This window comes from Schistocerca piceifrons, chromosome 1, assembly GCF_021461385.2.
Source record: "Schistocerca piceifrons isolate TAMUIC-IGC-003096 chromosome 1, iqSchPice1.1, whole genome shotgun sequence".
Classification (NCBI taxonomy): Eukaryota; Metazoa; Arthropoda; class Insecta; order Orthoptera; family Acrididae; genus Schistocerca; species Schistocerca piceifrons.
Window position 1 is genome coordinate 568,995,238 of NC_060138.1, and position 27,938 is coordinate 569,023,175.

The following is a 27,938-nucleotide window of genomic DNA, read 5'->3' on the forward strand; positions in this document are numbered from 1 at the left end:
ATCTGACAATATGTCCTTTTCCTACTCTCCTATGATACACTTTGACCTTTGGCATAATGACCCCCTCCAGACATGTGACATCTTCCCCAAGTGTGCCATATTTATATCTCTAAAGGCACAATAAATGTCACCAGGTTTTTATCAGATTTTCTCCATTCATGTTTGAAACTTACTCCTCATGGATTCCCACATATTCACCAATCCTTGTTGCATCCTGTACAGCCTAAAGCAATTAGGGAAACCATGGAAAACTTACATCTACATGGTCAAATGGGGATGTGAACTGAAGTCGTCCTTAATACTAGTCTGTTGTGATTACCACTGCACCATAATACTCAATGCTGGCAAACAAGATACCAGAATCATAATAAAGGAATTTTACTGAATAACAATCTTAAAAATTACTAAAAGGAAATGTTGCATCCGATAAACTCTTAGATAAACTAAATGGAACTTTTTTCGTAGCAATTATGCAACCAATCTGAACATTGTATAAATCTTTTTGTGCCCACTGAGAACGAATATATTGGCACAATGGGTGAAAAACAAATTACATCTAGAAACTGTGATGCAGACAGTTCCAGAAGGAATAAGTGCAAAACAGATTTTAAAAATTTTTGTTATTTATTTCTATGAAATACCTTTAATATTTATAGTATTTATATATTCTTACTCAGAAATGAAGCCTTTTTAAGAAAATTATGTACAATACATTTATATACAGTAACTACACAAAATAAGTTCCGCTACTGCTTCTGAAAATTTGTTCTTTACTTTCAGAAAGGCATTACTCTTGTGTTGGTTTGTCACGTGTTTCTTCTGCAAACCATCGTTGCACAGCTTCATCTTTCAACTTGTGGTACATCTGGAAAGGACATTTCAGGTGAAGCACGTAGAAGAAAACTTTGAAAACGGTTGAAAAAGCTACTTAAATAAAAAGAGTCTGTCCTTACATCACATTACAAATAAACTGTAAGAACCCTTTTTAAAAGAGAAAGTTATGCCACATTTCCCATGCCCAAATACATGAGCACAAATATAATGTCTTTTAAACAGAGACATACATCAAAATCCAAGAAAATTAGTTATGTTGCATCTTACTGCCTTTTAATCCATGTGACAAGTTCATTTTCTGTCTTAAAATCATTATGGCAATAATTATTAGTCTCTCCATGCTCGGAGAGCAACTGTACAAGTAGTTAATTAAAGGCCACTGCAAGTAGTCTTTATTTAAGTTCACAGGACAGCTTCGTGTTTCACATCCAGGCCGTTTTCAAGTGTGTCTGAAAATGGTCTGGATACAAATGTCAAAAATGGTCATGGACATATCAGCAACTGGAGTGGCCTTTCATTAATACGGCACTAATGACTTAACATTTCTGTTATTATTATTATTATTATTATTATTATTACTGTTATTATTGGAAAAAGAAGTCTTTACATACTTCCTGCATGTTATTCAGTGTGGCATTCTTAAAAGATAAATTTATATTTTTCAAAGATATGACAAGGTAATTATGTGTTATTAAACCTATTGGCATTAAATTCTTTATTGTAATCCCATAACATCACTTTATTCTGTGGGGTAAATCACATAGGTATAAGCTGTATATTGTACATAGGAAAAAAATTGTAAACATTTCAGGATTAGTCCAGTCATACAAAGTGTTACTGCCAATGGCTTACCATGAGTTTTCTCCAAGGAGCACGTAAAAGACCAAAGAAAGAAACAGAATCTATGCAACACTGCAATTTTCTCCCTCTAAAATTCAGAAATTATTCTTTGATCCTTGCCAGTCTTTTTCATTTTTCGAAAGTGTGCTTGTGACATACAGATTTTTATTTTTTTGTTTCACTGTTGCAAAGCCATTTCCATCTCTCAAAATTGCCTTTCTGCTCCCTGTGCTTCAAAAGGTCATCACAGGAAACTAAAATGTAAATAATAAAGCTATAGCTGTGCCTATTACAGACTGATACTGTTAAATCTTCCAGATTTCCTCCTTAATGATCCTTGCGTGTTCAACAGCAGAAACTCATCAGAGACTACAGCAAAGAATTTTGCAGACATCCTCTGTATGTTAATATGAACTCATTCGTTCATAATCTACTTGTAAATGTCTCTTCAACAAGTTCAGTATTCTGACTGTTGCTTCATTACTGTTGTGTTGTTCTCTCTGAAGACTAGTTTCATGCAGCTCTCCACACTAGTCTATCCTGTGCAAGCCTCCTCATCTCTGAATAACTACTGCAACCTACATACATTTGAAAATGTTTACTGAATTCATCCCTTTCTCTCCCCCTACAATTTTTACCCCACACTTCCCTTTAATACCAAACTGACAATTCCTTGATCTCTCAGAACATATCGTATCAACTGATCACTTCTTTTAGTCAATCTGTGCTTCTCTCTCTAATTTTCGATTCTGTTCAACTGCTTTTGTCCTTTGATGTCTTTGGCAGAATTACAATGTCATTGTCAAACCTATAAGTTTTTATTTCTTCTCCCTGGACTTTAGTTCCTTTTCCAATTTTTTCTTTCCTTTACTACTTGGTCAACGTACACATTGAATAATATCGGGGATAGGCTACAACCCTGTCACATTCCTTTCTCAACTACTGCTTCCCTTTCATGTCCTTTGACTCCCTACAACTGCAGTCTGGTTTATGTACAAGGTGTTACAACTTTTTGCTCTCTTTATTTGATGTTACACAATATGTCTACTTGCTGATGAAATCTGCTTTAAATAATCCGCCACAATTTGAGAATAGTGATGTCTATAGCTGTAACACTAGAAGAAAGAAAAGACAAGTATTACTCATTACTATAGCTGTCAGAGAGTCGAGAATATTTTGATATGAAGCCACAAAAATCTTTGGTTATTTATAGATAATGTAAAATACCTGAAAGGCAGCAAAGAAAAAAAAAACTAACCTAACTCTTTTCTCCTGAGCAACTTCAATTATTCCAAAGACAAAATTTTAGTTAAAAAGGAGAAAATTAAGAGAGAGAAAAAATGAAAGCAACTAGTTACTTGGGTAGTACACAGATTAGTGGCCTATAAATGGACAGGATGCAGGCATATTCACTAACCTATCATGTGTACTTTGCCTGTTAACTGACTCATTCCACATCATTTTTATAAAAATTGTGCAAATAGTCTACATAATATATATTTAAAGTAGGAAATCTTCTCCAGCACAACAATGATCTATTTCATTACATTTTACACTTTTGCAATGCCTCAGAGATCTTAGTATTTCCAACATTTGCTGTATGTATACCCACATCACTAAATATGATCTCAGCTTTACTGACACAAATAAGTAATCAGGCAACCACATACTCCTATGGATCTGTTTTCGCTTTCCTCTAAACTTTCTCAGTTTTTTAACAGTTTTAGGACATCCGAATAGTTTTAACACTATTTTCCATAATGTGAGCTAGTGTCATTGTGCGGATGATTAAGGGTGAGATCTGTTGGAGGAGTGAGTGGGAATGTATCTCAAATTGATTTTTATCTCTTTTCTCACATTTTGTCCATTTTAGCCTCATTTGTTTTAACTGATTTCATGTAGGCACTTATCATTGAGTGCTCGTAATCCCTCCCAAACCCCCCCCCCCCCCTTCCCCACATTAACATGCAAAAACACTTATTTGCCAATCCCCTTATTTCTAGAGCACACCATTTATTTAGCGTAACTGCGTGATCTACTGTATCAAAGGCTTTGATAAAGCAAAGAAGATGACTGTTATATTATCTCCTTGGTCCAGAGCTTCCAGAACATGTGTAAATGGAACTAAAGCTGATCCTGTGCTTTTCCTAGACCTGAAACCGAACTGATCTTTGTTCTTTATGCAGAAGACTGTAATTTGTTAAGTACCTCATAGTCTATTTTTCATTCGGGTTTCTGTTGCTTTTGAAAACAATGAGCGTACTAAAATGAGCCCAAACTGCAGTTTCTTGGCAGAAAACTGAACCCCATCTTTGCACTGCACTCCACTACAGTACACTGCACAGTAAGCTGCAACTGACAAGCCCCTATTGCAACACTGGAGGATGAAAAAAAAAAAAAACAGCACAATCTATAAAATGCGTGCCTGAGCATCAGTTGCCTTTTTATATAAAATTCAAATATCGATCAGTTTCAGTCAAAGACCATCTTCACGGATTCTATCCAAAGAGAAAAATAATACATGTACTATACAGGAAATGTTACAAAATCTTTTCCTTGGAAGTGTAAAATATATGTGAATACTTGAAGGGTTACAACAGTTTAGGCCACAACATCAAATCTATCATTACTTAAATAATAACCACGTCTCACATGGTGAGCATGCCTTGAATTCCAGTACAGCATAAAGGACTTTTAAAGGAAGATCAGACGTATAAGTGCTACAATTGTACAAAATATTGAGGAGTAGTCAAAGATCTTTACAAAGTATTTTCGATATATGGCACAAAAATATTTTAATGATAAGTTTCTTGTTTAATGCAGGGAACTGGACTATCTTTGGCGAACATCTTTGGTATTCACATGTAAACAGAAAAACAAAAGTTGCTATCTCCAAACATAGAATAACATGAACCTTGCAATACAAGATATAAATCATTATAAACCACTGCTTATACTCCATGAAATGTGTATAAACAAAAGTCGTTATATCACAAACGTAATGAAAATAGTATCCATAGAATAAAAACAAGTTACAATACAATGTTCAGAAATAGGTTGAAATGTCACCCAACATTCATATGAACCTAAGTTACAGTAATGAATCATTTTGACTACATTTACAGGGAAACATCATATGTAAATAAAGTTTAGTTAAAGTGCTTAGTCACAATAATACTAATATCATAAAAAAAGGGGGGGGGATATAAATAACTGCAGCATAAGTAATCATGTGCCCAAATTTAGCTTTAAAGAATGTTGGTAACACATGCATATAAAGTGGTAATGATGAATAATTTTCTTTATCGAAGTCCAGCTTTATCTAAAAGGTATTAGAGGCTCAGCCATTAAGGGTATGTGTGTTTACATGTGAAACTACACCAAAGATGTTCACCAAAGATAGTCCAGTTCCCTGCATTTTGCAAGAAACTTATCATCAAGATATTTTTGTACCATAAGTCAAAAACACTTTGTAAAGATCTTTGACCAACTCCTCAATATTTGGTACAATTGTAGCACTTATACCTCTAATCTTCTCTTCAGCAATGCTCTGTTTATACACCTTATTAGTATGTCTGCCTTTAAAAGTCCTGTATGCTATACTGGAATTCATGGCATGCTCTCCATATGTGATGTGGCCTTTATGTAAGTAGTGACAGATGTGGTGTTATGGCTTAAACTGTTTTAACCCTATTTAAGTAGTAACAGACGTGATGTTGTGGCTTAAACTGTTTTAACCCTGTAAGTATTCACGTGTACTTTGCACTTCCTTGGAAAAGATTTTATAACATTTCCTGTATACTACATGTATTTTTTGTATCTTTGGATAGAATCCTTGAAGATGGTCTGTGACTGAAACCAGTCAATATTTGGGTTTTAAATAAAAAGGCAGCTCATGGTCAAACTCGCATTTTATATATTACTTACAGCTGTTTGAAGTCATCTTCCAAAAATGTTCAAAACTGCAAAATCCTCCGCAAATAAGGAGCACAATATAGGACACCTTACTATAGATGTAATACTGTTTATGGCTATGGCAAAGACGCAACACTTAAAACACTGCCTTAAGGAACACTGTTCTACAGCTCACAATGATCTGACAACACCTCACTAACTCACCATTGTATACCTTACGGAGTTCAAAAAATATATCGAGACAGTGATGTTTACGTAGGAAAGCAGGTTCAGGTTGTTGACAGTGGATCAAAATCTCCTGAATCCTCACTCAGATCAACCAAGTAGTTGTCTGCTCTGTAACACCAAGATTACATAACATTTAGCATTTCTTCCAGGGTCTTGCCTACACAGCCCATTAAGATGATACTCTGATAATTACTAGCACACATTTGGTCCCCATCTGGTTCAAGGGGAAGTGGCTTGTCTGCAACATAAAATTAAAACATTCAAGGAAGATTCCCTTTGACACTGCTACCAAATGTTGAAGCATGCTGTCCTGGATTTTGCAGTGACCGGGTGCAGTAACATGAGCCTCAGACAGTGCTGAATCCAGCTATCACATGGAGAAAGGCCAGCTGTAAAACTCTAAGGTCATGTGATAGCAGCAGAATGCTAGATCCTGGCTGGCATTGGCAGTAGTCTTTGCAAAATGCTCTGCCATTTTCTGGGCAATGTCTATGGGCATTGTTTGAAGACACCCTTGTTTGAAGACTCTAGTCTCGGCACTGCTGCTAATTGTAAATGGCCATGTTTACCAGAAATCCTCCTTATGCCTTCCCATACTTTTACAGAACAAGTCAAATGGTTGAAAAAATCCAGGAACACTTGCCGTGACCTTTCCTTGCTCTGCTTGATGATGCGTCTAGCCTTGGCTCTTTTCACTCTTAAACACTGTGAGGTTTTCTGCCATAGGGCAGCACTTAAACTACTGCAGAGCCACAAACCTGACCCAGATTAGTTTATGGCACTCATCAATCCACCAAGGGACAGGTTGCCTCCGAAGATGACCTCAGGACTTAGCTGTGTCCTTTCAGCGAGAGCTCCATCTGGCAAGTGAACCTGGAGTGGGAAATGATCACTGAAATGAAAGTCTCAGTGACTTCCCACTTAACAGAAACTGCAAGGGCTAGAGAGCAGACGGAGGGGTTAATGACTGACGATGACCCTGCAGTAGCACAGAAATAAGTGTGAGTGCCTGCGTTGAGGATGCACAGCTTGTGCATTGTCATAAGGCTCTCCACAACCTGACCCCAAGGGCAAGTAGAAGTCTGATACCACAATAAATGATGGAAATTGAAGTCTGTCAGTAGGAGAAATGGCTTTGGGGGTTGTTTTACAAGATCTGTTAGGGCCTCAGTGTCTATCGCATTTTGTGGATGTTAATACAGTGAGCAAACAGTGATCCCCTGAGACACACATGAACTTCAACTGCAAGTGCTCACAGGCCAGTAGCCAGGGGAAGAGCAGAGGAGTGGTGCATACCTTATAGTAGATAGTAGAGACGTTGAGTCACAGATAGGCACAACATGATGAGTCACAGATAGGCACAACAAAAAGACTGTAAGCTTTTGGCCAAATGGCCTTCTTCAAAATTAAACATAATATACACACACATGCACATTTAAGTAAATGCAACTCACAAAAACATAACCACTGTCTATGGTTGCCGAAGCCTGACGCGAGCTACAACACATGATGGGAAATGCAGTCTGGGGTCTGGGTGGTGGAGGTAAGAAGGAGGAGGTGGCAGTGGCGGGGGAGGGGTAGAAGGGTAAGGTTGGGGGATAGTAAATTGCTGCTTGTGGGAGCATACAGAGACAAGGTGGGGAGAGGTTGGGGCAGCTAGGTCCAGCTAGCAGTTGAGAAGTTAAAACAGAGGGGTGGAGAAGGGGAGAACTAAAAAAACTGTATAGAAACGTAGAATATATTGCACGGAGAGTTCCCACCAGTGCAATTCAGAAGAGCTGGTTTTGGTAGTAAGTAGCTTAACAACACAGGCTGTGAAGCAGTCACTGAAATGAAGAACGTTGTGTAGGGCAGCATGCCAGTAACTGGGTGGTCCAGCTGTTTCTTGGCCACTGTTTGTTGGTGGCCATTCATGCGGACAGACAGCTTATTGGTTGTCATGCCCACATAGAAAGCAGCACAGTGGTTGCAGCTTAGCTTGTAGAATTTGTATTGTGTGTGTGTGTGTGTGTGTGTACTTCAGAAGAAGGGCTTTTGGCCAAAAGCTTACTAGTTTAGCAGTCTTTTTGTTGTGCCTGTCTGTGACTCAGCATCTCCACTATATGGTGAGTAGCAATCTATCCTTTTCATATCATCATTATTCTAGCCTGGATTTTCTGTTGTTTGATTTCTCATAAAAAGAAGCTTTGTCCCAAAATAAAGGCTTTGGTGGCCAATTTATCTGTAGTGTAGCCTCAGATCTAGGTTAGGTTGGATGGTGATACCTGGTTGTTAGATGGCAAAGGCAAATGTGATATTATGATACAGATTTGAGCTACATTAACTGTAGACTTTGTGTACATATTCAGAAGCCAATAAACCATCACAAATTATGTCTCTCTCTCTCTCTCTCTCTCTCTCTCTCTCTCTCTCTCTCTCTCTCTCCCCCCCCCCCCCTATAGGTTCTTATTTTGGCTATATCTTATGTGCGATACATTTACTTTGTTTACTAAGGTGAGTATCTTGTTAATTCTTGCAAATATGATTGTGCGCGCAAGCATGCACGCGCACGCACGCGCACCGCACACACACACACACACACACACACACACACACACACTATTACACATTCAGAAGTTCTTCTATACCGTAGAATGAGTTGTCAAACAGATATTATTTCAGTTACTGTTCTAAGTTAATTTTAATATCTGTTGAAGTATTTACATTGCTGCGCAGATGGTTAAAGACTTTCATAGCTAAATACCTCATTCAATTCAATGACACACTATGGATGAGTGGTGGATAGTGTTTTTTCTTCTAGTATTATATTTATAAACATCACTGTTGTTTTCAAGCTGTGACTTAACTGTCAATTACAAACTTATTAAGTGAGTAAATGTGCTGTGAGGCTGAGCCAGTACATCCACCTGTTACAAGAGCTGTCTGCAAGAGGTTCCAGAGTAGACATCAGAGATTATCCTTAATTCACTTTTCTGACCAACAAACACTTTTTTCCTCGACTACGTGTTACCCCAGAATACGAGTATTATGTCAAAAGTCTTTAGAAGAAATTCAGAAAAGCTTTTATTTACAATACAACTGTCATAACTTTACAAAATACTCTCCAAGAGCACTTATGTTTTTCCAATTTTTGAAAACACTTGAACAATCAAGACACAAAGGAATTAATGACTTTAAGCTGATAGTGGGCACTGATTTTCATCAATGGGGAAAGTTGAAAATTTGTGCAGGACCAGGATTTGAACCAGGGTCTCATGCTCACTCGGCAGACGCTCTGACCACTAAGCTATCCGGACACAGTGGTCATCAAAACTGCACTGACCATTACATCCAAATTCTCAACTTATCCACACACTAGTGATGTAGTGCCCCTAGCCATTGTCCTGATTACTCACAGCGTTTCACCGATTCCTGTGAGTTCAAGCATGGCATGCATCTGCGCTGAAGGGACCAATGGTCAGCCTTGACTTAATAATATATGTGGTGTCTGTTCTTTTGGACAAAATTCCAAAACCAGATATTTCTGGGGACATATCTGGATCCTGAGCATAATTTACTCAAAATGAAATGCAGTTTAAAACTGAAGAAAGTGCAAAAAGATAGGGATTTAGGGAGAAGAGACCTGGATGAATTGAAGGAAACACAGGTTGCTGAGAATTTCAGGGGGAGAATCATGCAAATGGTGACTGAAATAGGAGAAAGGAATACAATAGAAGATTAATGATCACTCAGAGATGAAATAGTGAAGGCAGCAGAGGATCACGTGGATAGAAAGACAAGGCCTAGTGAAATTCATGGATAACAAAGGAGATTTTGAATGTAACTAATTTATTTTATTTTTATTTATTTACACATCAAGTTCCGTAGCACCAAATTGAGGAGCAAACCTCCAAGGTCATGGAAAACGTCAGTATATGAAATTACAACATAAAAGTAATCACAGATAAAAATAAAATGTTTATGAACCCAAAAAAAGGCAATCCATAAGTTTAAGTAAACGCAATCAACAATACAACAAGAATCAGCTTAATTTTTCAAGGAACTCCTCAACAGAATAGGAGTGATCCATGAGGAAACTCTTCAGTTTCGACTTGGAAGTGCATGGATTACTGCTAAGATTTTTGAATTCGAGTGGTAGCTTATTGAAAATGGATGCAGCAGTACACTGCACACTTTTCTGCACAAGAGTTAAGGAAGTTCGATCCAAATACAGGTTTGATCTCTGGCGGGTATTAACTGAGTGCAAGCTGCTTCTTCTTGGGAATAAGCTAATATTGTTAACAATAAATGACAGTAAGGAATATATATATTGAGAGGTCAATGTCAAAATACCTAGACTTGTGAACAGGGTTTGACAAGAGGCTCATGAACTTACACCACTTATTGCCCGAACCGCCCGTTAGTGAGCCAAAAATATCCTTTTAGAATGGGAAGAGTTACCCCAAAATTTAATATATGGAGAAAATATGAAAATGCAGCAAATGATGCAGATGAAATGGAATAAAGATCTCTAAAAAACGAGACTGACATGAGAAACAAAATAGCTAAGTGGTAATGTCTAGATGACAGTTGCAAGGCCGTAAAAGTACGCATATCTAGGGGAAAGATAGGTGTCAGCCTTAGAAAATTTAAAGAGATCTTCAGAGAAAGGAAGAGCAGCTGTATGAATATCAAGAGCTCAGACAGCAAGCCAACACTAAATAAAGAAGCAGAAGCGAAAGGTGGAAGGGATGTGGAGAGGATCAACAACATAAGGGAAACAAATTTGAGGACTATATTATGGGAACAAAAGGTAGTTGAAATGGAGGACAGTGGGACATCAGCTGGTATAAATTTATATTAAAAATGAAGAAATTCCTCCAACTGTATTTAAGGTGTCGATTATATTTTGCCAACTAGTTTCAACGTTGTAACAATGACATCTTCAGGCCCATACACTTGTTGACGTCAACTGCGTGCAGCTGATACTAGAAATCATTGGTGAGATACGGACATGCTCCGTGTGGAAGGTGTTTAGTTACTAACCACGTCTGTATCTAACCAATGACTTCTAATATCAGCTGCACGCAGTTGGCGTCAATCAGTGTATGAGCCTGAAGATGAGGTTGTTACAACGTTGAAACTAGTTGCCAAAATAAAATCGACATCTTAAATACAGCTAGAGGAATTTCTTCATTTCTAATATAAAAGGTGAGGAGGATGAATGTTTGATGGCTGATATGATACTGTGTGAATAATTTCACAAAGCAACGAAACACCTCAGTGGAAACAAGTACCAAGAGAAGATGACATTCCCACAGAATTATTTAGATCCTTGGGAGAGGCAGCCACGACAAAACTATTCCGCATGATATGTAAGATGTATAAAACAGGTGCAAACCCATTAGACTTCAGACAGATGTGAATTTTATCAAACTTTCAGTTTAAGAAGTCACAATAGCAAAATACTAACACAAATCATTTACAGAGGAATGGAAAAACTGGTAGAAGCTGTCCTCGGGGAAGATCAGATTGGATTCTGGAGAAATGTAGGAAGATTTGAAGAAATACTGACCCGACAACTTAACTCAGAAGATCGGTCAAGGAAAGGCAAACCTACATTTATAGCTTTTGTAGGTTTGGAGGAAACTTTTGACAATATCAACTGGAAACTCTTTGAAATTCTTAAGGTAGCAGGGATAAAATACAAAAGCAAACGGTTATTTACAGCTCATACAGAAGCAAGATGGCAGTTGTTTAAGATTCAAGGGGCATGCAAGGGAAATTGCAGCTGAGAAGCGCATGAGACAAGGTTGTAGCCTAATCTTGATGTTATTCCGTTCGCACATTGAGCCAGCAGTAAAGGAAACAAAGAAAAGTTTGGAAAAGGAAGTAAAACCCAGAGAGAGGAAATAAAATCTTTGCGGTGTGCTGATGGCATTGTAATTCTGTCAGAGACAACAAAAGACTTGAAAGAGCAGCTGAACACAACAGACAGTATCTTGAAAGAAGAGTATAAGATGAACATCAACAAAAGCAAAACAAGGATAATGGAATGTAGTCAAGTTAAATGTCCAGCAATGTCAAGGATATTCAATTAGGACATGAGACACTGAAATTAATTCACGAGTTTTGATATTTAGACAGTAAAATAACTGATGATGGCCAAAGTAGGAGCATATGAAATATAGACTGGCAATGGTAAGAAAAGTATTTCTGGAAAAAAACCTGGTAACATCAAATCTAGAGTTAAATGTTAGGAAGATTTCTGTGAAAGTGTTTGTCTGTTATGCAGCTTCTTTGAATGTGAAAAATTGACAAGCAGTTCAGAAAATAACAGAATAGAAGCATTTGACATAGCATAGCATAGCATAGCATAGCATAGATCAAATAACAAATTTGGTGACACCGAACAGAATTGGGAAAGAAAGAAATTAGTGACGTAACTTGTTTAGAAGAAGGAACTGGTTGATAGGACATATCTGTGAATTTGGTAATGAAAAAATTGTGGAGGGTAAAAATTGTAGAGTAAGACCAAGACTTGGATGTAGTGAGCAAGTTCAAATGAATTTAGGCTGCAGTAGTTATAGAGAGGTTAAGATTCTTGCACAGAATAAACTAGAATGGAGAGCTTCTCCAAACCAGTCTTTGGACTGAAAAGTCAAACATCATCTCAATTACTAATTTCAGGCACTGTACATAACTTTTTTTATTTTTAATAACTTTATTTAAGAAAATATGGTAATTATTGTAATATTAAATTAGTCCCACTTCTGTTTGTCTTGCCCATTTCACACAACTTTCTTTTCCTTGCACATGATAATTTGATTGTTTTTGTACCCCACGTATTTTTTGTGTGTTGCTTTCTCTTGGGAAAGTAGTTACTAATGACTGCTAAAAACCCACCTCAAAATAGACAAAATCTGCAATTTACACATGTCCATTACACATACACTGAGATGACAAAAGTCATGGGACAGCAATGAACACATATACAGACGGTGCCAGTATCGCATGCACTAGGCACAAAAGGGCAGTGCATTGGTGGATTTGTCATTTGCACTAATTAATGTGATTAATGTTAAAAGGTTTCTGACATGATTATGGCCACACAACGAGGAATTAACAAACTTTGAATGTGGAATGGTAGTTGGAGGTAGATGCATAGAACATTCCATTTCAGAAATCATTAGGGAATTCAATATTTCCAGACCCAGCGTCAAGTGTGCTGAGCATAACAAATTTCCAGCATTATCTCTCACCACAGATATTGCAGTGTCTGACAGCCTTTGTTTAATGACCTAGAGCAGGAGTGTTTGTTTAGACCTGTCACTGCTAACTGACATGGAACACTGTGTGAAATAACGGCAGAAATCAATGTGGGAGGTACGATGAGCATTTTCGTTAGGCCAGCACAGCAAAATTTGCCGTTAATGGACTATGGCAGCAGATAACTGACATAAATGCCTTTACTAGCAGCATGACATCACCTGCAGTGCCTCTTCTGGGCTCACGATCATTTCAGTTGGACCCTAGATGACTGGAAAACAGTGGCCTTGTCAGATGAGTGGTGGCTCCATAATGGTGTGGGCTATGTTTACATGGAAAAGATTGGGTCCTCTGGTCCAAATGAATGAGCATTGACTGGAAATGGTTATGTTCGGTTACTTGGGGACCATTTGCAGCCATTCATGGACTTCATTTTTATGGATAATAATGCGCCATGTTAACAAAACCACAACTGTTCACGATTGGTTTGAAGAACATTTGGGAAAATTTGAGTGAATGATTTGACCATCCAGAATGCCTGACTTGAACCCCATTGAATATTTATGGGTCATAAATGAGATGTCAGTTTGTGCACAAGATCCTACAATTATGAATGGTTACAGAGACAGTATGGTTCAGTATTTCTGTAGGGGATTTCCAATGGCTTGTAGAGTCCATGCCATGTCGAGTTGCTGCGCTACACTGAGCAAAAGGGGGTCTGACATGATATTAGGATGTATCCCATGATTTTTGTCACTTCAGTGTATGCCTCCAGTAAGTTTTCTTTAAGGTCTCCTCAAGGTAACTTTCAGCTATTAATGATAAATCTAGAGGCATTATTGAGCTACCTGTGAGACAGAAAGATGCAGTTAGTGGTTTTTGGTGATTTTAATGTAGAGTTATTAAAACATACGGATATGGAAAATGAGTTAGAATCTTTGTTTGGTTGTTTTAATCTAGTATCTGTTGTAAATTTTCCAACTCGTGTGAAGCGGGATAGCAGGTCATTTATTGATAGCATTTTCATAGACAGTGCTCAGGCAAAAACAATTAATGTGTACCAAGTTGTTAATGGGCTATCTGATCATGATGCACAGTTAATGGAAATAACACATACAGCACCTTACTGGCTTCAGGCAGGTTCATACAAGGCAGGGAGGCTTATTGATGCGAACAGGGTACAGAGTTTTAAGAGCAGCCTAGAAGAGGTAGAATGGGATAAAGTATATACAGAAAATGATGCTGATGCCAAATTCAATTTATTCCACCGCAAATTTGTCCCAATATTTGAGAGTTGCTTTCCTGAAATGTTATCGAAAAAAGCCATTACAAAGTCCAGTAAGCCATGAATTACAAAGGGAATTAAGGTATCGTGTACGGGGAAGAGGGCAATATATGGACAGACCAGAATGAGTCAGGATCCGACGTTACTTGCTTACTACAAAAGATACTATAATATGTCATTAAGAAGTCGAGAAGCTTATGTCTTCTGACAGAAATTAATAATTTGGATAATAAGATTAAAACTATATGGAATATTGTCAAACGGGAGATGAAGCAGCCTGACAGTGCACAGCATACCATAGCAATACAGCTAAATGATGATGATGATGATAGTGATAAGTCACAAGTTGCAGGTATTTTTAACAATCACTTTCTGAATGTAGCAGCAGAAATGGGGTTAAAGGATCCAGTTGAAGAAGAAGGAAAAAAAAATGTTAAAAATGTCCTTCCCCAGGACTTTAGGCCTTTAGAAATAGCACCAACATCCCCCAGTGAAATTAAGGGAATTATAAATATACTGAGAAACAAGAGCTCATGTGGTGTTGATGGAGTCTCTAACAGAATTTTGAAGTGTTGTTCTAATTTAATAAGTGGAGTCCTTAGCGATATATGTAATGCTTCACTGGCACAGGGAAATTTTCAAGACAGACTGAAATACACAATTGTCAAACCTCTTCATAAGAAAGGGGACAAGAGTCACTTAAATAATTATAGATCAATCTCATTGCTGACTTCATTTTCCAAAATATTTGAAAAACTTATGTATTTAAGAGTAGTAAGCGAAAATAATTTACTCAGCATGTCACAGTTCAGATTCCAGAAGGATTACTTGACTGAGAATGCTATGTACATATTTACCCATCAAATAGTACAAGCCCTAAATAACAAATTATCACCAGTTGATATTTTTTGTGATCTTTCCAAGGCATCTGACTGTGTGGATCATGTCACACTCTTAGAAAAATTCAGGTTTTATGGAATTGAAGGCTATACACACAGCTAGTTTGAATCATACTTAACGAACAGAAAGCAAAAAGTGGTGCTGAATACCACAAATAACGTTGGGAGGGTGGTAAATTATAGTGAATGGGGAGTTACCACAAAGGTTTCAATTTTGGGTCCTCTGCTGTTCCTTATTCATGTGAATGACCTCTCACTTAACGTTCAGCAACCAGAACTAGTACTTTTTGCAGATGACACGAGCATTATAATAAATCTCGTTCCAGAAACAGCATCTGAAGATACTGTTAAGGATGTCTTTCAAAGAATTACTAAGTGGTTCTCAGAAAATGGACTCTCCCTTAATTTTGAAAAAAAAACTCACTATATCCAGTTCTGTACACCAAATAGAGTCATACCAACAACTGATGTAGCATATGAACAGGGATCAGTTAACAGGGTAGATTTCCCCAAATTTTTGGGTGTTCACATTGATGACAACTTTAACTGGAAGAAGCATATTACTGAGCTTATCAAACAATTAAGTTCAACTTCTTTCGCTCTTCGTATAATCACTAGTTGGTTCAAATGGCTCTGAGCACTATGGGACTTAACTTCTGAAGTCATCAGTCCCCTAGAACTTAGAACTACTTAAACCTAACTAACCTAAGGACATCACAAACATCCATGCCCGAGGTAGGATTCGAACCTGCGCCCGTAGTGGTCGCGCGGTTCCAGACTGTAGTGCCTAGAACCGCTCGGCCACCCCGGCCAGCTATAATCGCTAGTCTTGGGAATAAACAGATCAGCCTCTTAATGTACTTTGCAAATTTCCACCCAATAATGTCTTATGGAATAGTTTTCTGGGGTAACTCCCCACTCAGACATAAAGTATTGATTGCACAAAAGAGAGCAGTGAGAATAATTAGTGGTGATCACCCAAGGACGTCATGTAGGCACCTATTCGATGAGTTACGCATTTTAACTGCACTATCAGAGTACGTGAAATTCGTTGTAAATAATCCATCTCAATTCGCGAAGAACAGTACAACACTAGAGGGAAAAATGATCTTTCCTATCCGTTACTGAAGCTGTCAGTTCCACAAAAAGGAGTACATTATTCAGCAACAAAAATCTTTGATCATTTGCCCTACAAGATAAAGTGTCTGGCAGGTGGCATATCAAGTTTTAAATCCAGCTTAAAATCATTTCTCTTGAACAAATCCTTCAATTCCATGGACGAGTTTCTGTTTCAGAACCGGTAAAAAAATTCTTACCTCTAAATGTAATTGCATGTGTAGAACTAAAAATTTCAGTAATATTAATATTAGCACTACTCATGTGTGTGTGTATATAGGGTGTTACAAAAAGGTATGGCCAAACTTTCAGGAAACATTCCTCACACACAAATAAAGAAAACATGTTATGTGGACAGGTGTCCGGAAACCCTTAATTTCCATGTTAGAGCTCATTTTAGTTTTGTCAGTATGTACTGTACTTCCTCGATTCACCGCCAGTTGCCCCAATTGAAGGAAGGTGATGTTGACTTCGGTGCTTGTGTTGACACGTGACTCATTGCTCTACAGTACTAGCATCAAGCACATCAGTACGTAGCATCAACAGGTTAGTGTTCATCACGAACGTGGTTTTACAGTCAGTGCAATGTTTACAAATGCGGAGTTGGCAGATGCTCATTTGATGTATGGATTAGCACAGGGCAATAGCTGTGGCGCAGTACGTTTGTATCGAGACAGATTTCCAGAATGAAGGTGTCCCGACAGGAAGACGTTCGAAGCAATTGATCAGCATCTTAAGGAGCACGGAACATTCCAGCCTATGACTCGCGACTGGGGAAGACCTAGAACGATGAGGACACCTGCAATGGACGAGGCAATTCTTCGTGCAGTTGACGATAACCCTAATGTCAGCGTTAGAGAAGTTGCTGCTGTACAAGGTAACGTTGACCACGTCACTGTATGGAGAGTGCTACGGGAGAACTAGTTGTTTCCGTACCATGTACAGCATGTGCAGGCACTATCAGCAGCTGATTGGCCTCCACGGGTACACTTCTGCGAATGGTTCATCCAACAATGTGTCAATCCTCATTTCAGTGCAAATGTTCTCTTTATGGATGAGGCTTCATTCCAATGCGATCAAATTGTAAATTTTCACAATCAACATGTGTGGGCTGACGAGAATGCGCATGCAATTGTGCAATCACGTCATCAACACAGATTTTCTGTGAGCGTTTGGGCAGGCATTGTTGATGATGTCTTGATTGGGCCCCACGATCTTCCACCTACGCTCAATGGAGCACGTTATCATGATTTCATACAGGATACTCTACCTGTGCTGCTAGAACATGAGCCTTTACAAGTACGACACAACATGTGGTTCATGCACGATGGAGCTCCTGCACATTTCAGTCGAAGTGTTCGTGCGCTTCTCAACAACAGATTCGGTGACCGATGGATTGGTAGAGGCGGACCAATTCCATGGTCTCCATGCTCTCCTGACCTCAACCCTCTGGACTTTCATTTATGGGGGCATTTGACTCTTGTCTACGCAACCCCGGTGCCAAATGTAGAGACACTTCATGTTCGTATTGTGGACGGCTGTGATACAATACGCCATTCTCCAGGGCTGCATCATCACATCAGGGATTCCATGCGACGGAGGGTGGATGCAAGTATCCTCGCTAATGGAGGACATTTTGAACATTTCCTGTAACAAAGTGTTTGAAGTCACGCTGGTACGTTCTGTTGCTGTGTGTTTCCATTCCATAATTAACGTGATTTGAAGAGAAGTAATAAAATGAGCTCTAAAATGGAAAGTAAGCGTTCTCGCTTTTTGTAACACCCTGTATATATCTTGTAACCTGACTTGTTCCACATCATATCGATAAAATAATCATGAAAATGATCTGAACATGACGTAACTAAACTGAACTAAGCTGCTTTAAAGTTTTCTTTGTCTCTTCAATAGTTACTATAACTGTTTTACATATTAATTCATTGCAATCAGTTAAGTTATTTAGCATGCCTAGTTATGCACCACAGTCAGACAGTCTACTAACTACTGGAAAAACATTTAACCTACCAAAATGTTGTCTATTAATGTAAGTGTACTGTTCTCATGTACCATTCTGGCAGGAAAATTAACAATAGAATTTATGCCATAAGTATTAAGAAATATTTCCAAGTCAGGGGATATGTTTCTACAGATTCTAAATTACACTCCTGGAAATGGAAAAAAGAACACATTGACACCGGTGTGTCAGACCCACCATACTTGCTCCGGACACTGCGAGAGGGCTGTACAAGCAATGAACACACGCACGGCACAGCGGACAAACCAGAAACCGCGGTGTTGGCCGTCGAATGGCGCTAGCTGCGCAGCATTTGTGCACCGCCGCCGTCAGTGTCAGCCAGTTTGCCGTGGCATACGGAGCTCCATCGCAGTCTTTAACACTGGTAGCATGCCGCGACAGCGTGGACGTGAACCGTATGTGCAGTTGACGGCCTTTGAGCGAGGGCGTATAGTGGGCATGCGGGAGGCCGGGTGGACGTACCGCCGAATTGCTCAACACGTGGGGTGTGAGGTCTCCACAGTACATCGATGTTGTCGCCAGTGGTCGGCGGAAGGTGCACGTGCCCGTCGACCTGGGACCGGACCGCAGTGACGCACGGATGCACGCCAAGACCGTAGGATCCTACGCAGTGCCGTAGGGGACCGCACCGCCACTTCCCAGCAAATTAGGGACACTGTTGCTCCTGGGGTATCGGCGAGGACCATTCGCAACTGTCTCCATGAAGCTGGGCTATGGTTCCGCACACCGTTAGGCCGTCTTCCGCTCACGCCCCAACATCGTGCAGCCCGCCTCCAGTGGTGTCGCGACAGGCGTGAATGGAGGGACGAATGGAGACGTGTCGTCTTCAGCGATGAGAGTCGCTTCTGCCTTGGTGCCAATGATGGTCGTATGCGTGTTTGACGCCGTGCAGGTGAGCGCCACAATCAGGACTGCATACGACCGAGGCACACAGGGCCAACACCCGGCATCATGGTGTGGGGAGCGATCTCCTACACTGGCCGTACACCACTGGTGATCGTCGAGGGGACAGTGAATAGTGCACGGTACATCCAAACCGTCATCGAACCCATCGTTCTACCATTCCTAGACCGGCAAGGGAACTTGCTGTTCCAACAGGACAATGCACGTCCGCATGTATCCCGTGCCACCCAACGTGCTCTAGAAGGTGTAAGTCAACTACCCTGGCCAGCTAGATCTCCGGATCTGTCACCCATTGAGCATGTTTGGGACTGGATGAAGCGTCGTCTCACGCGGTCTGCACGTCCAGCACGAACGCTGGTCCAACTGAGGCGCCAGGTGGAAATGGCATGGCAAGCCGTTCCACAGGACTACATCCAGCATCTCTACGATTGTCTCCATGGGAGAATAGCAGCCTGCATTGCTGCGAAAGGTGGATATACACTGTACTAGTGCCGACATTGTGCATGCTCTGTTGCCTGTGTCTATGTGCCTGTGGTTCTGTCAGTGTGATCATGTGATGTATCTGACCCCAGGAATGTGTCAATAAAGTTTCCCCTTCCTGGGACAATGAATTCACGGTGTTCTTATTTCAATTTCCAGGAGTGTATATTGTAGATGTTTAAATATTTGCACATAAAGCATAATATCAGCTGAACAGCGTGGTGCTGCACCTCAATATTTCTATGCACACTCACCCTTATGATCGGAAGATCTTTTCTCTCTTCCTTTGGAACAAATTCCTCCACAGATTGAAGCCTAAGCCATCCCCAATGGATACCTATCAAACTAGGTATCATTACAATGGCTACCAAGTTGCGGTTGACAAAGCTTCTTAATTTGGGGTTAGAAAACATTCCTGCAATGTTATCAAGATAGTAAACAAATACAATTAAATGAAAGATACACAAACACTACAGTTACCACACTCAAAAGTAAATTGGAGATATCACTTTAATACTCAAAATACTGAAAATAAAATGTTGTTCTAAGAATTTACATTACACACACATACACCACAAACAAAAAAGGATCTAATGAGTTGATATCATAAATACAAATGGGAAAAACACTAAAGTTTATGAGCACAGATAATGACAGTAGATGTACCAGTTGATGCTAATGAGATATAATGTCAAATATTGAGGCATTAATTTACTATCAAGACAAGGTATCAAATGTTACTAAATTAATAAATTGAGTGTTGAACTTGGGAACAAGAAAATTACTTCACTTTGTACCCAAAATCTACAGAACATGGGATATAACAAAAATCTGAGAACTATTTGTAAAAATCTCTTATTATTTGTTTTTGCAAAAGACAAGGGTGTCTAAAAAGTAATTCTACCCAAATGTTCAGTAACTAAAGCAAGTCTAAAGAAAAATCATGAAAACCTAACTGCATTTCAGGACTTACTGACAGCCTTTTTTAGAAACAGATGTGTGTTAACAATTGCCACAAAAACCAGCTTTCTGTACCTAATATTATATTAGCTCCAGAGCTTTTGAGAAGCACTTCAAACTTGGGCACTTTTGTGAATGCTTCAGCAGTTAAGCAATAGGATTTTAATGCTCTCACTTGTAGGAATTTTTCTTTCGATTCATACTGACACTTCTGGGTCCCCTACAGCAATTGTTATCTGGACTAGACAGACAGTCACCTAATCTAAAAGATTAGACCACTGTGTGCACCACACACAGTAAGCTACCAGGGTAGTAGCCTCTGATGGGTAGTGCATACATGAACTTTGCAGTTCTCTACCTTATGGCATACAGCCACAATGACACAGCCTCCCTTTTCACAGAATTTTAAAAGTCTCTGGTTCACTCCTTCTGCTCAACTCAAAAGCAGGGGGCCACAATCAGTTCTGGGGACAATGCTGCAGACGATAATCTTTGTTGAAGCTCCATGTGGAATGTTGCTTTTCTCAAACTTATTTGTCAGTCACAGGAATGACCCAAGTGCCATTTCCCTAGGGTGTACCATGTGACTGAAGATCAAAAAAGTATAATATCTATTGGTGTTAGGAAAAGCTGGAAAAAAAACCACCGAGGAAATGAAAAATTGATGTACAACATTGTATGAACAGAAGATGAAATTTGTATACACTCATATGAGCTGAAAACCAGCCAACAACAAACTGCTTGTGTGCTTCAGACAAACCAAAAGCACTTGTTTCTTTGGTTACAATGGACATATTGTGACCAGCAATTTAGAAGGCCAAAGAAAAGGAAATGCTGAACAGTATAAGATTCATTTGCCACAAGTCATCATAGAAATCAGGAAAAGGAACCAAAAATGTCACATCAATTCTTCATCATGATGGAGAAAAAAACATCAAATACTCCTACTCAACTTATTTATCACCTCATGACTTCTTTTTGTTCTCTTCCATTGAACCAAAAATATGTGGTCAATGATTTTCATTACTTCAAGAAGTTCTTGCATCTTCCCAAAATTGCAATTTTGGGTACCAACACCTGAGTGGGGAAAAAATGTTTCCAAAATTGATTTGAATTGATGAAGAAGTGCATAAATTTTAAACATGAAATTTTGAGAAGTAATAAAATTATTTGTAACAAACAATTTGTTTCATGTTTTTCATAAAAAGTAAAAAAGCTGCCTTTGTAATGCACTTGCTATGGAACTCTTCTATATTACTGGACTTTCACATAACTATGTGAACTGCAGTATTTTTGCTGGGCCATATAAAGTACCCCTCATGCTTACTGCGACAGTAGCCACACTGTACAGTACATTTTTGTTCATTGTGATTCCATAAACAGCTCCCCTCACAAGCATAAAACTGGAATTGAATAACTTACACTGTGAATGTGTATCAGAACAGTCAAAGATGAAGCAATGGAACAGTCCAAGACAAAGCAATAGAACAGGCCATTCTGAAAAGCTGGATAAGTGCCGGGAACAATATGAAACCTGCTTACAACAGCAAATAGAACTGAAATAACAGCACCTCACACTTCAGGAGAAGTGCCACAAACAACGAGAGGAAAATTGTATGCAACAACTGCAGCCACTTAGCAGCAGCAGCAGCAGCAGCAGCAGCAACAACAACAACAAGAAGTATCACTGTCCCAGCATCTTCACGAACACTGTCCCATGTCCTGCACCAGCACTTGCCTTGCTTGATGAGGTTAAAGAAGACTAGGATACATCTATTCATCACCTCTGGCAGCATTTCAAAATATTCCAGGTAACTAACTTGCTTAGTCATGAGACCATTAACATTTCTTGAACTTATCCTTAGTTTTTTTTTCCATTATGTAATCTGCAGTTGAGTCAGCATGAGATAACCCCTGAAAGTTGTAGTGTGCTGTGTGCAGCAGGTTCATACACCTATGTAAACCAATAACATAATGCGATTTTGTAAACATCACTATGGCAATGCCTCAGTGTTTTCACGGCTCTGTAGATGGTTACTGTTTTTACCTGCAACCATTAGTGAACCACAGTTGAAAGCTGGCAACGGTGCTGCAAGCTGTCAGGGACCTCCTTATGCCATCTCATCTATAGCTCCCTGTGTATATTCTATATTTACATCTATTGGGATTCACATCATTGCATATTGGATAAAATTTCATCACAATCCTGCTCAGATTATCAAGGACTGAGCTGCAAATGCATTTTTACTTGCAAACAGTATCACATTAATACTATTTAATAAGATGATGTGTTCATGCAAGCCTTAAAACTATATGAACCTTTATTAGAAGATGTACTTTGAATCACACAAGCATTTGAACTAGCACTGACTAGAGATAAAACAGATTCCAAATTTCACTCTGACAGACAGTGTCACTTATCCATTTCCTCACCTGAAGAGCCAAATAAATCACAGCACTGTTTTTTGCAGCAGCTCCTGTGCTCTCAATGCTCAGCAAAGAATATATAAACAAGTTTACAGATAAGTCACTATATCACACCTCATCCCTTACTGACAGTCACAACAGACAACTTCATTTCAGTAGTTTCAAATACACCTGAAGATAATTCCATAATTTTTCTTATCCATCCATAGATGGATGTGTTATATTTTTGGCGTTAAGTAATGAGGTTGTCAGTGCACGTTTTCAATATATTGGCACCAATAGTTACAAGACTGTGCGGAAAAGTAATGCCTCCAATTTTTTTCTGTTCTCAATATCAGTTGAGGTATTACATGCCTTGCACATTATTCAGTTGACTTTCCTGCTTTGCTGAAGCAAATTGCAACTCTCTGTCGCTAGAAGGCTCCAAATTGTAGCATGTAACATGGTGGTGTGTAACATAACTATATTAGCTTGTGATAAAGTGCTTTAATTGAGTTTTGCAAATTCAAAGAGTTCGTCCACACTTTGAGCACCCATTCCTTCAGCATGACAATGCCATATGACACACAAGTGCTGCAACATTTGCAACAATTCGAAGTGTTGGTCATCATCTATACAGCAACAACATGGTCCCATGTGATTTTCAAGATTATCATCTGTTTCCAAAACTTAAAGAACATCTTAGAGGACTTCAATTTAATAGTGATGGAGCAGTGCAAGCAGAGGTGAGGTGGTTCCATTAATAAAGTCAAACATTCTGTAGGTGACTAAATTGAGAAATAAATATGTACACATGAAGAATAAAAATGTAGAATGTTAATAAAAAGTGTTTTATTAAAAAAGCTTTAAGAGTTTTCAAGTAAAACGTTTGGAGGTATTACTTTTCAGCCTTGTACAATTGCTACCAATCAGTCATACACAGAATGTTTTGAGACTCTCGTAAAGAATCAAATTATATATCAAATCAACATGTGCTCTCTGCTACTTTACAGGTATCAATTGTCAAACATTTTGGTATATACCTAGTTTATGTTAAAACTGCTACATGATGCAGGTACAAGCTGGAAAAAAGGAGAAACTCTTCATAGCACTTCTCACTGGCAACACAGGTATTAAATTGGAGTTCAATAAAGGAAAAGGTGTTACTGTAATGATTGAAGAACAATATTTTTACCTACGAGCCCTCTGGTATCTTAAGTAAACCTCAGGCTAGTGTCATTAGTGGAGTGTGCGGACCAGATCCAATTTGTCTGGTCCTCTGGCCACAGGCAAATACATTTTAAAATATTATTGTTCTAATAGACATGACTTTGGAGTCCCTCAGATCTGGCAGTCAAGTATGCTTTTGATAATAAATGAGGTCCAGAGGCCTCCTCACTGATTATCTACAATTTAAAACACTGTCCTTCATTTTCAACACTGGCAAATTAAAAACAGCATGAGAGTGATATACAAGAACACAGTCAAAAATTTAAAACCTGTTTTATCAACACACTCCTCCACCTAGCTGGTGATGCTGTGATAAGAAGGGATAAAAATGGAAAATACATCCATTAACAAGGAACACTGAATTGGGGAACTTTCTATGGGCATAATACTATTAATAGCAATTGCAAACAATGTCAGGTTTAAAACAAGACCTTGAAGAATACCGTTCTCTTGTTCAAAATGACTAGACAGAGCACTGACAAATCCAATCTAAAATAACCTGGGAAGCGGAATGACTGTATGACAACTGGAAGATGTCCTTGGATGTATGAAACACAAAGATGTTCCCAACAGGCCTTCTGAACACAAATACATTAAAAAAAAGTAACTATTAGGTGGTGCCTATATATGGAAGCCTGTTATATTGCTACCTCCAGTGGGGTTAGATTTTTTGATGGTCAATCACTATCTCCTGACCCCATGCTGAGAGTGACAAACTGTCTGGCAGGTTACATCCAGACAAGACCATCTGCACCGATGTGTCTGGGCTATATCTCTCAGGTCAGGCTCGAGACTTTCACACTACAGGACTAGCTGGGCATCTCCCACTTCTTCCTGAAATCCTGAATGGTTTCCCATGCAACTAATGTGATAGTTTCCACTGTTCACAGGAACTGTTGCGATAATCTCTGTTTACTGTCCTACCAGAAAGCTGCTCGGCAATTGGTCTGTATTTATATCTCCAGATATAGATGCAGATTTGCCCAGTCTCACACAGCAGAGTGTCATTCATCACTTCACCGGGGAACACACTACCTTCACAGTTGATGACTATTGAATGGAAGCTTTTCCCTGGGTGGCATATCATCCTTGCAATATAATGCAACCATTCCCGCATAGTGTCAGGTTCTTCTAATATAGCATGTAGTCAGCCTTGTGTAGGACATAATTTGGGGGCTTCGTTTTAGGCACTGTTTTGATTGATAGATGTCTCCAGGAACAGAAATGGTCACTGGAATGCAGACTGTCAGTCACTCATCACTGGGCAGTGTATGCATGTGCAAACAAGGGCAAAAAAGCATATAGAAAGATTAATGGATGGAATGACTCCATAGCAATGACAATTTTTATGCTCTACCCAATAATCAGATGATATATATCTTCTGGTAATGAGAAGCTCTCAAATGCTCTGCCCTGGGTATAGACGATAAAAGAGCTCCTCAGCATAGTGTGTTGATTAAATCTCAAATGTATATGAATGGTTGGGGGGAGTTGTGTGATGGGGTTGCTGTTAGCCTTGTGATCTACTAATTGATAGAGTGGCAGAAAGTTATTCCATGATGGACATACACTACGGCAGTGATTACTTTGGTAGTAAGGGTGAGAAGCTGTCTCTCTACTGTCATCTTTTCTTTTCTGTGCACACTATATTCACTTACCACAAAGCCATCAGTCAGTGCTGAAATTTCAGTTCCTCTGTGTGTGCCATGAAACCACTGCTGCTCCACTGAAGTATGGGAGCTATTTCTATGTCAAGGTGGGGATCAAAGAATTTTGTAGTTTCTGAAGTGGAATTATTACATTCATCACACAGAATGAGATCTACATGGTGATGGTTTACAAATGGCATCTCTCCCTTTCCCCCAGCACTACAACCTCCACCATTACCACCACATCTCGCAATACTTGTGAATAATAACTTTTAAGAATAGGGTGTGGAATGCTAATATGGAATTAGTAGCATGCACAGAGAATTCAATTCAGAATGCAATTCATACCACATTTCACCTAATAGTAGATAATGAGAACATAAAAGTAGACGGCAGTACAAATGTTCACAGGCTTCCTTTCCTTTTATGCCAGTGTGACACACATGACAAAAATCACAAATGGTAGGCGTAGCCTACAAAGATCCTATAGAAACCATAATACAAAATGAGGTAGTATCACCAAAGTTAATGGCACGTAAGTATTCATGCCACCACACACTGACTGCAAATGGAATAGCAAAAAACCATAACTGAAGGCAGAGTGAATATTACCCTCTTCCACCCATTTTATTACTAATTAGCTGAGTCTATATAAAACTCTAGAAAGTTCTTAGTAAATAAGTTCAATAACTGTTGGTTGGTTTGTAGACTGAAGTTACAACACTGTATGGTTATCAGTTCGCCAATAACTGTAAAAAATATTTTAGGCTCAATGCATATATTACGGAGACTCAATACGTATAATATGGTATCTATGTCACACTTCCAACATTTTGATGGATTTGGTTGTTACACATCGTGAACTTTGTAAAGAAATTAAAATAACTGCAAACTGAAACAGCTTGAAAAAGCCTATCAAACAAACAACTAGTTGAACAATGATGGCATTAGCTTATATGCTAAGATTTCACTAGCTACATAACAGGCCAACCAAGTCATCTGGGCTTCAAGCTCATTGTTGGATCATATTAGTGACTGGCACAGAAGGATGAGAAGACCAGCCTTGCGCGTGGAAGTTCAACGAAGCTCACAATTTGCAGCGAACACCTGGTTCCAGCGCCCAATAGCGGTGCCCCCGATAGCGTACTTAAGCGCCTGCATCTCGCTCAGCCAGCCAGTCTAATCTCGCGTTCGTCTGTTGACACCTCGCCTCGCGATAGACAGCTTACTTCCTTGTTCTGTGTACGAATGGACGTGTTTGTTTCCTTGTGACTCCATTGTACGACCTTGTTGTATTCGTTCTGTCCTTCACTGGTCATGTCCGTCCTCTCCCGCTGTGTTGTTGTTGGCGGACCCCGCCGCACTTTCAGTCATTGCTACCCCACGACCATCCCGGTCGCAGTTACAAAATTTTGGCGACGAGGTAAACGGTGGTCGTTGTTGGTATGGAGGCGAAGTTGGTCTGTCTGCTGGAGCAACAGCAGCAGCTCATGCAGCCGCAGCAGCTCCAGTTAGACATCTTACAAAAGTCGCTGCAGTTGCTAACGGACAAAGTCGATGTCCGAGACGCGTTACCACAACAGCTTCAGAGTCCTCGGGTGTCCGATGCTTTCCCACGTCCGCCGTCATTTCCACCCTTTAAGGGGGGTAGGACGTCAAACAGGCTGACTTTGAGCACGAGAAGTACCACAGGACATTTTAATTTCCACTGTCTATAGTTTTACAAGTAAATTCATAAAACTTTGTCAGCATGACCAGGAAGGATTCAGGATTCACACTCATAGCAGCGGAAGTTCAAAAACATAACAAAATATTTTTTTTTACATGTGAAATTTCATCATTTTTTCACTTACTATTGGCTGAATTTGTTGCTATAGGTACACTTTTCTTCATAAGTAAGAGAGACTGTTCGA

General features: G+C 39.3%; 1 protein-coding gene across 1 annotated transcript in view; it reads right to left on the reverse strand.

Moving 5' to 3' along the window:
* Nucleotides 1–605: 605 nt before the first annotated feature.
* Nucleotides 606–27,938, reverse strand: part of LOC124710364 — a 40,966-nt gene continuing 13,633 nt past the window's right edge. The window contains exons 2-3 of the mRNA XM_047240919.1: nucleotides 20,035–20,195; nucleotides 606–865 (exon numbers count right to left, since the gene is read on the reverse strand). Coding sequence (XP_047096875.1) covers nucleotides 788–865; nucleotides 20,035–20,195 — 239 coding nt within the window. The 3' untranslated portion in view covers nucleotides 606–787. The remainder of the gene's footprint in view (nucleotides 866–20,034; nucleotides 20,196–27,938) is intronic.